This window comes from Lipotes vexillifer, unplaced genomic scaffold, assembly GCF_000442215.2.
Source record: "Lipotes vexillifer unplaced genomic scaffold, Lipotes_vexillifer_v1.1 scaffold518, whole genome shotgun sequence".
Lineage (NCBI taxonomy): Eukaryota > Metazoa > Chordata > Mammalia > Artiodactyla > Lipotidae > Lipotes > Lipotes vexillifer.
This window is the reverse complement of record NW_006780945.1, coordinates 853,890-865,024: the sequence shown is the minus strand read 5'-3', so window position 1 is coordinate 865,024 and position 11,135 is coordinate 853,890. Positions and strand designations below refer to the sequence as shown.

The following is an 11,135-nucleotide window of genomic DNA, read 5'->3' as shown; positions in this document are numbered from 1 at the left end:
GGCGGGCATGGCAGTGTCTGGGCTCCCCAGCCCCACTCCCACAGCCCCACCCCCGGGCTCCTGCATCCGCCATCCCCGTTCCCAGAGGCTGATAACCTCTTGGTCCAGGATCTGAGACCTGTGGTCCGTGCCTAGTGGGGTGTCTGGCTCTGCACCGGAAAGTTCAGTTAGCCAACTACACCTGCCCCGGGAATGGGTAACACGCCCACCCCACCTTGGTCTCTGGCCGGGGCTGGGCTCTTTATGGAAGCTGTTTTACTCTCCGTCCCCGGCAGCTTCTTGGCGATTCCTTCCTCATCATCAGAGAGAAGTCCTGCCAATGGGTCTTCCAAGTCTCACGGCCAGAAGGGGAAGCAAAGGGAAGACTGCACACTTCGTTCAGGAAAACAAGCGCTGTGTGTGCCAGGGGAGTTATCGCTCTACTGGAGATTTCTAGCCGCTCTGATACCTATACAAGCCGCTCGGCATCTGGGGGCCTGGGTTAGCGGGGCTCGGACACAGACCAGGCTGGGCCAGGGGAAAGGAAGCAGGGAGAGTGGCCCGGGCTTCAGGGCCTGCACTGAGGCATGAGAAGAGAAGTAAAACATCCACGCATTCATGAAGGAAAAGGAACTTTTCCCCACACTTTATAAAGTCTTCAGTTTGACACCTGGCTTCAAAGTCCTTGCAAATAAGTGCCCCAGACATGCCAGCCAGTAGAACATAATTAGTCCCTCCCTGAATTCATATGAGGAACAAAACCAGCGCACGAGCTCTCTGCTCCTCTTCTGACATACACAGTGGCCTGGCCTCGGGCAAGCAAGTAAGCATCGCCCAGCCTACTGCACTCTCAAAACTGAAGCACCCCAGAGGTGTGACTGCAGGGCCTGTGGTACCTTTGAAGGAGAACTTCCTGTACTGATGCCCAAGGCTGGTGGGATAGGGAGATAGCTTCTTGGTGGGAATGGCATCTCCTGCAGGGAACAAAGAGAAGGCAAGGTCACAGGCCTGGATCTCTCCTGGCCTATGTTCTGCCAGACCAAGACTGGGACCACTGGGCTGGCGCGGACTTCTACCTGGAGGCTGAGGGCTTGTGGCCGTGGACACAGCCATGGGATGGGTCTACATTTCTCCGGTTCTCAAACAGGCTTCTGGCCGGGAAATGTGGTCTGGAAGCTACCTCTGGCCCCCTATTCACAAGTTGCTCCAACAGGGACATAGGTTTGGGAGATGCACAGGCTACCATAAAATTCTCCAATTTAACTCAAATGGCTTCTCCAGGAGCTGCCATGTTGGACTTAGAGGGATTGGAAGAGGCGTAGGAAGGAGGAAAGCTCAACCTGTCTCCCTCCCCCACTATAAATACTCTAACACACACGTACACAATGAGCTCCTGGCCTCTCCATCCCAGGCAGAGAAAACCCACAGGGCTGAGAGCTACCCTCTAAGCACCTCCCACATCCCCAAAATGTCCCTTGATTCGAGGACCTATGTCTCACTCACGTTTCTCATTGGCTGTTAACACACCAGCAGGTTTAAGAGGACTAGGCTGCTCTTCTTTCCCAGAACCCTTTGCAGACCTTTTGCTTGAGGCTAGATTAGATTTCTTCAGACCCAAGAGATCAGCATCCATTTCATCCAGATCCTGGAAAAGCAGGGAGGAGGGAGGAATCCCCACAGGTGCTCAGCCAGTGGGTGCTAAACACCCTCATGCTCTGAGCAGCCTGGTGAGGATGTTGCCTCCAACTTCCATTTGGAACAAATGGGGACTTGGGGTGGGGGACTGACCCCAACAGGGTCACAGAACAAGGACAGAGGCAGGGCCAAAGCCCAAAGACTCAACATAGTCGATCTCAGATAAGCTGAAAGGTCTCAGGTTGGTACTCCTATCAGCCCCACTGGCAGCTCCTGCCTTGATGCTAGAATGAGAGGGTGCCTAAAACCTGCTTTCAGCAGCTTCTCACAAAGGCTTAGCAAATGTCAAAGCTATTTGCAGTAGAAATGAAACAGTAGGATCCTGGGGTTTAAGACTCCCCAAGGGACTACCACTGGGCAGTGACAAGGGACCTGAGGCAAGAAGATAACCCTCTGTTCAAAGTCAAGAAAAATTTGATCTCAGGAATTCCGTGGTGGTCCAGTGGTTAGGACTCCGCGCCTCCACTGCAGGGGGCCCGGGTTCAATCGCTCCCTGGTCAGAGAACCAAGATACTGTAAGCCGAGCAGCTCGGCCGGAAAAAAACAAACAAACAAAAAAAGAGGCATGAAGAAGCCTGCAAAATACAAAGCCTTAAAAAACAATTTTTTTAAATCTGGATTCCTTAGCCTGCCTGGGTCAGGGGAAGCAAACTGACAACAGAGGAAGAGGTATGATAAGGATGCTATTCTGGGTCAATGAATGGCCTATGGTAAGGGCATTAAAAACCACCATAAGCAAGCTGGGAGGGGAAGACGGTTGGGGATTCCCTGGTCGCCACAAGCCCTTGGTACAGACTGGAAGCATGGCGATTTTGATAAGTGCGGTTGGCGCTCCAAGGGCGGTTGGCAGAAATGTGAGGAAACAAAAGAATGAGAAAACTATTCAGAAAAAAGGTGAGTTGGGAAAGATAACGGAACCAAAGGTAAGCAGAGTGGGTGGAGGGTTCAGCTTGTGGTTCTGGAATGAGAGACTCAGAGCCACCACTGTCTACCAGTCAGAGGACTCGAGGGTCACGCCCAGCGGGCCCAGCTGCCTGGTCTTGGGGAGGACCCATTTCAAACTGAGGTTAAAGAAGCTGATTCTGGAGCCAAGAAGAAAACAGACCTCAACCCTTCAGGGCCCCACAGGGTTGAAAGCAAGCGCTCAGCCCTGGCCTGCGGCAGCACGGGTTAACCAGAAGGGACATGAAGCGGAGGTCAGGCGGGAGGATGCTGCTGGACAGAAGGGGAGGGAGAAAACAGGACCACTCAACATTTTAGACCCCAGCCAGGCCACCCGAGCCCCATGAGATGGTGCTTATGAATTTATGTCTTAAAATTCCATTGCAAAGATCAGCTTGGGGCTTGATCTGACGAGAGGACGGCTGTACTAAAGGGGACTTGGCAGGGGATGTGAGGAGAAATCTGGAGAAAGATTAAGAACAAGATTTAGGAGGGAATCCCTGGTGGCCCAGTGGTTAGGATTCTGGGCTTTCACTGCCATGGCCTGGGTTCAATCCCTGGTGAGGGTAGCGTGGCCAAAAAAAAAAAAGAACAAGATTTAGGGGAAACGGTCTCCCCCTTTCCTCACGGGGGGAGGCAGCCCCATTTCACCAGAGGCCTGTGATGTGACTGTGTCTCTGGGTGGGTGAATTTCCATAAACCAGGAAAACTGATTTATACCCAGAGCGGCAGGGAGGGCAAGAGCTCATCGATGAATGCCATTCTTGCATGAGGTGGGGCCCCGAAATACAAATTGTAAAAGAAGAAAAGAGAGGGAGAATGAAGGCTTGGCACAAAGTAGTATCCCACCCTGTGTCCCTGGCTCCCCGAATTGTGCAAGCTGTTTCCTTACCTTCATGGCCTGGAGCAGAGCCTGCGGGTCTGCATCGGAGATGTCTGAAACCTACAAGATGGGAGGTAAGGAGGCATGTTAGTCAAGGCCTAACAAAGCTCAGGGCCCTTGTTGCCTTGCTTCTGTTAGGGCAGGAGCAGAGCTGGGTCAGGGGGCATAAATTGGAGGGTCCTGCCCTCACTTGCGGCTCAGGTATTGTATGAAGTCAAGCCTGCCCAGTTGTGGACACCCAGAAAGCACTCACTTTCTGGTCCTCCCAGCAGTAAGTGCACAGCCATCGTAGGACTCAAATTAGGCTACTTTCCATCCACGTGATTGGACAGCGTGGAGTTTATTATGGGAAGCACAGTCAGAAGTGGCAACATCTAGCCTAAAGCAGTTGCTCGGAGCTCTACCTTCCAGCTCATCTCACTGGTAGAAAGGAAAAGGATGCTGCTTTGGGTCCACTCAGCAGCCATTCATTCATTCATTCATTCATTCATTTACGGTTCTGTTGGGTCTTCGTTGCTGTGCACAGGCTTTCTCTAGTTGCAGCGAGTGGGGGCTACGCTTCGTTGCAGTACACGGTCTTCTCATTGCGGTGGCTTCTCTTGTTGCAGAGCACGGGCTCTAGGCACGCGGGCTTCAGTAGTTGTGGCCCATGGGCTCAGTCGTTGTGGCTTACAGGCTCTAGAGCGCAGGCTCAGTAGCTGTGGCCCATGGGCTCAGTAGTTGTGGCTTACAGGCTCTAGAGCGCAGGCTCAGTAGCTGTGGCTCATGGGCTTAGTTGCTCCGCGGCATGTGGGATCTTCCCGGACCAGGGCTCAAACCCGTGTGCCCTGCATTGGCGGGCGGATTCTTAACCACTGCGCCACCAGGGAAGCCCCAGCAGCCCTTTTAAGAACAAACTGGCTTTGCAGGGACTTCTAAACCTCTGTGGGCAGCCCCTCGGCATAACACTCATCTCACTGTCTCTGGGGATAAGTAGGGTCGGCGTGGAGCAGGGAATGGGCCAGGCTCACCTCAGCATCAGCTCCTGCCAGGCCTGCCCTGGTGCTGAAGGCATCATCTTCCAAGAGGGACCTGCAAAGGGGCAGAGTCAGCACCCACCCACGAATGGTCCCCAGGGCACTAGATGATTCTAAGGAAGGAGAAGTGGCTTAAAGAGTCCAAGTGAACCTGGATAGACTCTTCTCTGGAAGAACAGAGTTGCTGAAAGGAATTTCACAGGTCACCTAATGCAGTGATTTTTTAACTTTTTTAAAGCAGTAGAGCCCTTTAAAAACAACAGGTAAGAGAGAAAAACAGAACTGCTTGGGCTAAAATGAAGGTGGAGGGCAGAGAGCTCACAAAGTGTCTCCCTATCTCGCAACTTTCAGGAGAAGCTCAGGACAGACACAATATGGGAGGCACCTATCTAGGCCTATCCTCTTATTCTGAGGGAAAGAAAATTGAGGCTCAGAGAGGTTCAGGAATTGCCCAAGGTGACACAGTAAATAACCGATGTAGGACTAGAAGCCAGAACCTCCGACCTCCAGTTCAGTTCTCTTCGCACTCCTCCAGGCTCCTTCACTGCCCAGGAGCTGACGGGAGGACCGGGAGGTGGTGACACTACAAGTGGGGCCCACAGTGAGTGGAAAGTGGTGGGTGGGTGGGGGAGGGGCAGGAGCATTGGGCCTGAAACGGGGCTTGGATGCCCAGGCCAGCCCCCGTGTGCTCACTTTGTTCTAGCCCTTGAGGGAGGGAGCGCCTGGGCTGCACCTGTGGCGTCTCTGGCACGTGAAGCTAGTTTAACAGGCTTCTCAGGCGGTGTCGCTGGAAAAAAAGAAAACAAAAGATGTGATTTGGTCACAGAGAACTGGGGAAAAGGACTGCAAGTTCCCCACCAAGCTGTCTCCCACACCTTCCTACTGAAAGAGGGGCCTTTTTGGAGGAAGGAAATTGGCCCTGTAGGCAGGTCCCTTAAAAACCTGAATGGGGGAGGGAGTGGTATATTTCCAAGCAGGAAGTTAACACAACTGGTGCCAAATGAAGAGGCTACTCCCATGCCACCACAGCCCCATGGAAATGCAGGAACAAGGCACTGCCATCGTCCATGGGCTTGTGCTTTGTGGGTTCTTATGGGCCAGGTGGGGGGAACCTCGGCCTTGTTGTCCCTGGTGAGCTTTTTTTTTTTTTAAACTTAAATTTTTATTTTCCTAAAACATTTTATATTATTAAATAATAGTATCAGTTTTTGAGTATAAAATAATTTTTCACTGTCCTGGTGAGCTTTGCATGACCCTGAAGCCCTGCTTCTCAGTGCAGCAGACATGGACACACAGGGTAAGGGACTAATGTCCAGAATATAGAAGGAACTCGTACAACTCAACAATAAAAAGATAAATAACCCAATTTAAAAACTGGGCAGGGCTTTCCTGGTAGCGAAGTGGTTAAGAATCTGCCTGCCAATGCAGGGGACACGGGTTCGAGCCCTGGTCCAGGAAGATCCCACATGCTGTGGAGCAACTAAGCCCATGTGCCGCAACTACTGAAGCCTGCGCACCTAGAGCCCGTGCTCCACAACGAAGAGAAGCCACCACAATGAGAAGCCCGCACACCGCAATGAAGAGTAGCCCCTGCTCACCGCAACCAGAGAAAAGCCTGCGCGCAGCAACGAAGACCCAACGCAGCCAAAAATAAATAAAATAAAATAAATTTATAAAAATTAAAAAAAAAGAAAACTGGGCAAAGATCTGAATAGACCTTTCTCCAAAGATATAAACAGCCAGGAAACACATGAAAACATGTTCAGCAACATTAGTCATTAGGGAAATGCCCATGGAAATCACGAGATGCAACTTTTCACCCACTAAGATGGCTATAATCAAAATGAAAATAACAAGTATTGGCAAGGATGTGGAGAAACTGGAATCCTCTTACACTGCTGGTGGGAATGTAAAATGATACAGGTGCTGTGGAAAATAGTTTGGCGGGTCCTCAAAAAGTTAAACATAGAGTTACCATATACTCCAGTAATTCAACTCCTAAATTTACACCCAAAAGAACTGAACACATGTGCCCACACAAAAACTTGTACATGGAGGTTCATAACAGCATTATTCATAATAGCCTAGCCAAAATGTGGAAGCCACCCAAATGTCTATCAACTGACGAATGACCAAACAGAACGAGATATATCATACAATGGAATATTATTGTCCAGCCGTAGAAAGGAATGAAGAGAGGAATGCTACAATGTGGACAGACCTTGAAAACATTATGGAAAGTGAAAGAAGCCAAATGCAAAAGCCTCATACTGTATGATTCCATTTTATGTAAAATGTCCAGACTAGGCAAATCCATAGAGAAAGAAAGTTAAATAAGTGGTTGCCTAGGGGTGGGGGAGGGGAGAATGAGGAGTGACACTAATGGTATGGAGTTTCTTCATGGGGTGATGAAAAAGTTCTGGAATTCGACTGTGGTGATGGTTGCATAACTCTGTGAATATACTAAATGTCACTGAATTGTACACTTTAAAACAGTGAACTTTGGACTTCCCTGGTGGCGCAGTGGTTAAGAATCCGCCTGCCAAAGCAGGGGACTAGGGTTCGAGCCCTGCTCTGGGAAGACCCCACATGCCACGGAGCAACAAAGCCTGTGCGCTACAACTACTGAGCCTGTGCTCTAGAGCCTGTGAGCCACAACTACTGAGCCCATGTGCCACAACTACTGGAGCCTGCACACCTAGAGCCCGTGCTCCGTTAGCAAAGACAAGCCACGGCAATGAGAAGCACGTGTGCCGCAACCAAGAGTAGCCCCCGCTCGCCTCAACTAGAGAAAGCCCGCGCGCAGCAACGAAGACCAAACGCAGCCAAAAATAAATAAATTTTTTTTAAAAAGTGAACTTTATGTGGATTTTCTCAATTAAAAAAAAAAAAAGAGCAAGCCTAAATCAGGGGATTCCGGCAAAGGGGCACTTACTATCATCTCCCAGGAGGTCACCAAGGACATCATCGATGGAACCTGGAACAGAAAAGGGGCCACTGTGACTTCAGGAGGAAAGAATGGTCCTTAGAGCCTCATGTCTTGAGACCTCATCCGGGACCTCAGAGCCCTCAGAGGTTGGGACTTAGGCTTGGCTCTCTCTTCACTGGCCATGAGATGTTTTCTAACTCCTGGCAACAAATCACAATGCTTTGTTGAAAGACCCCAGGGTAGAACTTGAAAATAACTTTCTCAAAGGATGATGGTGAAGATTTTTCAGTAGAACCTACATTCTACGTGACACACTGGCCAACAAGCCAGTCTTCCAGGCTCTGAACAAAGCCCAGATGCTTCTTTGGGAAAAGTGTTCAGGATTTCTAGGCACATATACAAGCTTCTTTCACACCAACAGTCTCCTTGTCCCCTTCCAGCTGAGCGCCCGCCCCTGCCAAGCTGGTTTGAAGACACACCTCCTTGGCCACTTTCCGATGCAGCATGTAGGGGAAACCCAGGTCTGAGTACTGAATTAGTTCTCAGATCAAGCTTAAGTGTCTTTACCACCCTTAACCCCAACGGTATACTTCTAGATACAAATACTCCAACAAGAAGGATTTTTTTTCCCCAAGTCCCATCTGTTGTTTATTTCTGAATTACTCCAAGGGCCAATGAGGCAGCCTAAGGAATTCCCTAGGAAAACCAAAGCTGCCTATGGGATTATGGGGAAATCAGCAAGACTCACACTGAGAACATTCAGACAGACACGTCTAAGTCATGTGTGGACCCAAAGTGGGGGAATTATTTTTGGCGTTAAGGGTGGTGTTCCATCTCCACTCACCTTTCAATCCCTTCTTGGTTTTTGGTGCCTAAAATGGGAAAAACAAATCACATTAACAAGATGAGACAGCGAACGTGTACTGAAACCAACAAGGCAGAATGAACTGTTTTGCCTTTTGCCAAGTCACCAGAGGAAAAGGTGCACCAATGGCATTTATAGACAGAGGCCCTTTAGGGTTTTCTGAGTTTTGAGAATAGACTCATTCAGAGCATGAAAAGGGCCCCCACTAACCAGCAGTGGACACCACTGTGGGTGCCATCTGCTGGGCAGAAGTCTCTCCTTTTCCCTCAGATTTCCAGACGCCACACGCAAACCCTCCCAGCCAGCCAGGATGTAAAGTTTTCCTCTATTCCACGTCCCTGACTCTTCAGGATCAGTGACAGACATGTAAGGATGCTTTCAGATGAACATTCAGAGGCTCAAAAGAGATGCTTGCTTACTGTTTAATACGAAGTTTTTTTTTTTTTCCAGCCGTGCCACATGACACGCAGGATCTTAGTTCCCTGGACCAGGGATCAAACCCGTGCCCCCTGTATTGGAAGCGTGGAGTCTTAACCACTGGACCGCCAGGGAAGTCCCATTAATAAGTTTGATATCAATGCTCCTAACCATCACTCTTCTTTGGGGCCACCCAGCCCCCAAGGTACTTCATGCAGTTAAGATCTTGGAGGTGGGAGTAGGGGTGAGGGCAGGCTCCCATTTCCACACTCCTACTCTGCATTCTGCCTACCATCTCAAGGCTCTGGGGGCTGCCTGCAGCTCCTTCACAGCGCTGTCCAGCTCACTTGAATTCTGCCCATCAGGCTCATCCTCCCTAATGAAGAAAATTAAAGTGGCTGCTTAAAAATTATTTGGATTTAACAGTGGTTGAGTCCAAGGTTGATCAAGCCTTCTCTCACTTTACCCATTCAAGAGGTCAAAACATTTCCATCAATTAAAAATTCCTTGTAGGGCTTCCCTGGTGGCGCAGTGGTTAAGAATCCACCTGCCAATGCAGGGGACACAGGTTCGAGTCCTGGTCTGGGGAAATCCCACATGCCGTGGGGCAACTAAGCCTGTGAGCCACAACTACTGAGCCTGCGCTCTAGAGCCTCCGAGCCACAACTACTGAGCCCGCGCGCCACAACTACTGAAGCCCATGCACCTAGAGCCCGTGCTCCACAAGAAAAGCCACCGCAATGAGAAGCCCGCGCACCGCAATGAAGAGTAGCCCCCGCTCGCCGCAACTAGAGAAAGCCCGCGTGCAGCAACGAAGACCCAATGCAGCCAAAAATAAATTTAAAAATTCCTTGTAGGGTGAGCAATTCAGATGAGAAGCGAAGTGTTCTGGGTAACTTTTCTTTCTTTTCTTCTCTTCTTTTCAATATTTATTTATCTGGCTGCACCGGGTCTTAGTTGCAGCATGTGGGAACTCTTAGTCGTGGTATGTGGGATCTAGTTCCCTGACCAGGGATCGAACCCAGGCCCCCTGCATCGGAAGCGCAGAGCCTTAGCCTCTGGACCACCAGGGAAGTCCCCTTGGTAACTTTTCGAGGCCTGGAGATTACTTGAAAAAAGTGCAGTGGTCCTCATCCCTTACTCTGAAAGAGAATGTGGAAAATGGCAGGTACCCATCTCAGAAAGGAGGTGGGTGCCTAGCACTAAGGCCAATACACCTTCCCAGGCAACACCCTGACTACTTTCCTGGCAGCGTTCAGGGCAGAGAGCGGTTGTGAATGCTGGTTACTCCTTGACAGTATTTTCACTGTCGGTGGAAAAATTTCCCTTCACACTAACTGTAAATCCGACTCACTCCATTAATAGAGAACTGTTTTCCCCAGAATTATCATTCTCTCCCACCTCCTCCTCAACGTTGCCAAAACTGACCTTTGGCACAGCTTGGAAGAAAGGAGTGGGAGGTGGGCCTCTCTAGTTCTCTGGTGTCGGCCTGTCCTGTTATTAGAATGCAAAGCTTATGTGCGGTCACTGTATAGGGGCCACTCCGAATGGTTGTGTTTCTCTGTAATGCAATATTCACGGCCTACAAGTCTCAACACGTTTTGTCTCTTATCACATCCAGGGGCGTCTGCCATCTCCTAGCGATCCTCTCCCAGCCTCCCAGACCGTGGGAATTTCTAAGGGAGTATTGCAAAGGCCTCAGGGCCACAAAGACCATCGCGTCATTGCATCTGCTCAGCCAACTTCGTGCCAGGCGTTTTAAGATCCCGAGGCCGCCCCTTAGGGCCCTCCCGGAATCACCCCCTCGGTCTCGAGACTCCCCGCCCCTCCATGCGCCACCCCCTCCTCGCGCCCAGCTCGTCTCGATCCCGAGAGCAACCTACGATCCTTCCAGCCCCTGAAATCCTCCCCGTTACGCGCCATTCCCCTTGGAGGCGCAGCCGCTTGGACGTGTCCCAGACATATCCGCTGCTCCAGGCTCCACTCAAGGCCAGCTCAATCAGGCCACCCGCTTCGGAGCCTCTAGATCGCCAATCTCTAAGTCGCCCGGCCTCCGGAAGCAAGGCAAGGCGCGAAGCACTCTGGGGGTTGTAGTCCTAGGCCCGCTCACTGCCGGAGACAAGGGAACCTGGGGCACCGAGATGAACTACATTTCCCAGGGTGGCTCGCCGCGGCCGTTAGTTGGCGCCCGGCGTCTTGTTTGCGGCTTGACACGTTGCTAGGAGCTGCCTGAACGCTCCTTTGCGAAGCGGTCGCTACCGGGATCCAAGGCCGGTGAGCTGCTTCTTCCCGGTTTCCCTGGGGAACTGCCGGGGGCCTGGGCTCCAAGACCGAACACTTCCAGGGACTCCCCTGGGGGTCCCGTGGTTAGGACTCTGCGCTTCCACTGCAGGGGGCATGGGTTCGATC

At 51.0% G+C, this 11,135-nt stretch overlaps 1 protein-coding gene across 1 annotated transcript in view; it reads right to left on the bottom strand.

The window, feature by feature from the left end:
• FBF1 (Fas binding factor 1) overlaps positions 1 to 10,712 on the bottom strand; it is a 22,116-nt gene extending 11,404 nt beyond the window's left edge. Inside the window, exons 1-10 of the mRNA XM_007454329.1 lie at positions 10,647 to 10,712; positions 10,155 to 10,220; positions 9,019 to 9,102; positions 8,289 to 8,316; positions 7,451 to 7,492; positions 5,209 to 5,302; positions 4,510 to 4,570; positions 3,509 to 3,559; positions 1,483 to 1,624; positions 215 to 334 (exon numbers count right to left, since the gene is read on the bottom strand). Of these exons, the coding sequence (XP_007454391.1) occupies positions 215 to 334; positions 1,483 to 1,624; positions 3,509 to 3,559; positions 4,510 to 4,570; positions 5,209 to 5,302; positions 7,451 to 7,492; positions 8,289 to 8,316; positions 9,019 to 9,021 (541 nt within the window). The 5' untranslated portion in view covers positions 9,022 to 9,102; positions 10,155 to 10,220; positions 10,647 to 10,712. The remainder of the gene's footprint in view (positions 1 to 214; positions 335 to 1,482; positions 1,625 to 3,508; positions 3,560 to 4,509; positions 4,571 to 5,208; positions 5,303 to 7,450; positions 7,493 to 8,288; positions 8,317 to 9,018; positions 9,103 to 10,154; positions 10,221 to 10,646) is intronic.
• Positions 10,713 to 11,135: the final 423 nt, after the last annotated feature.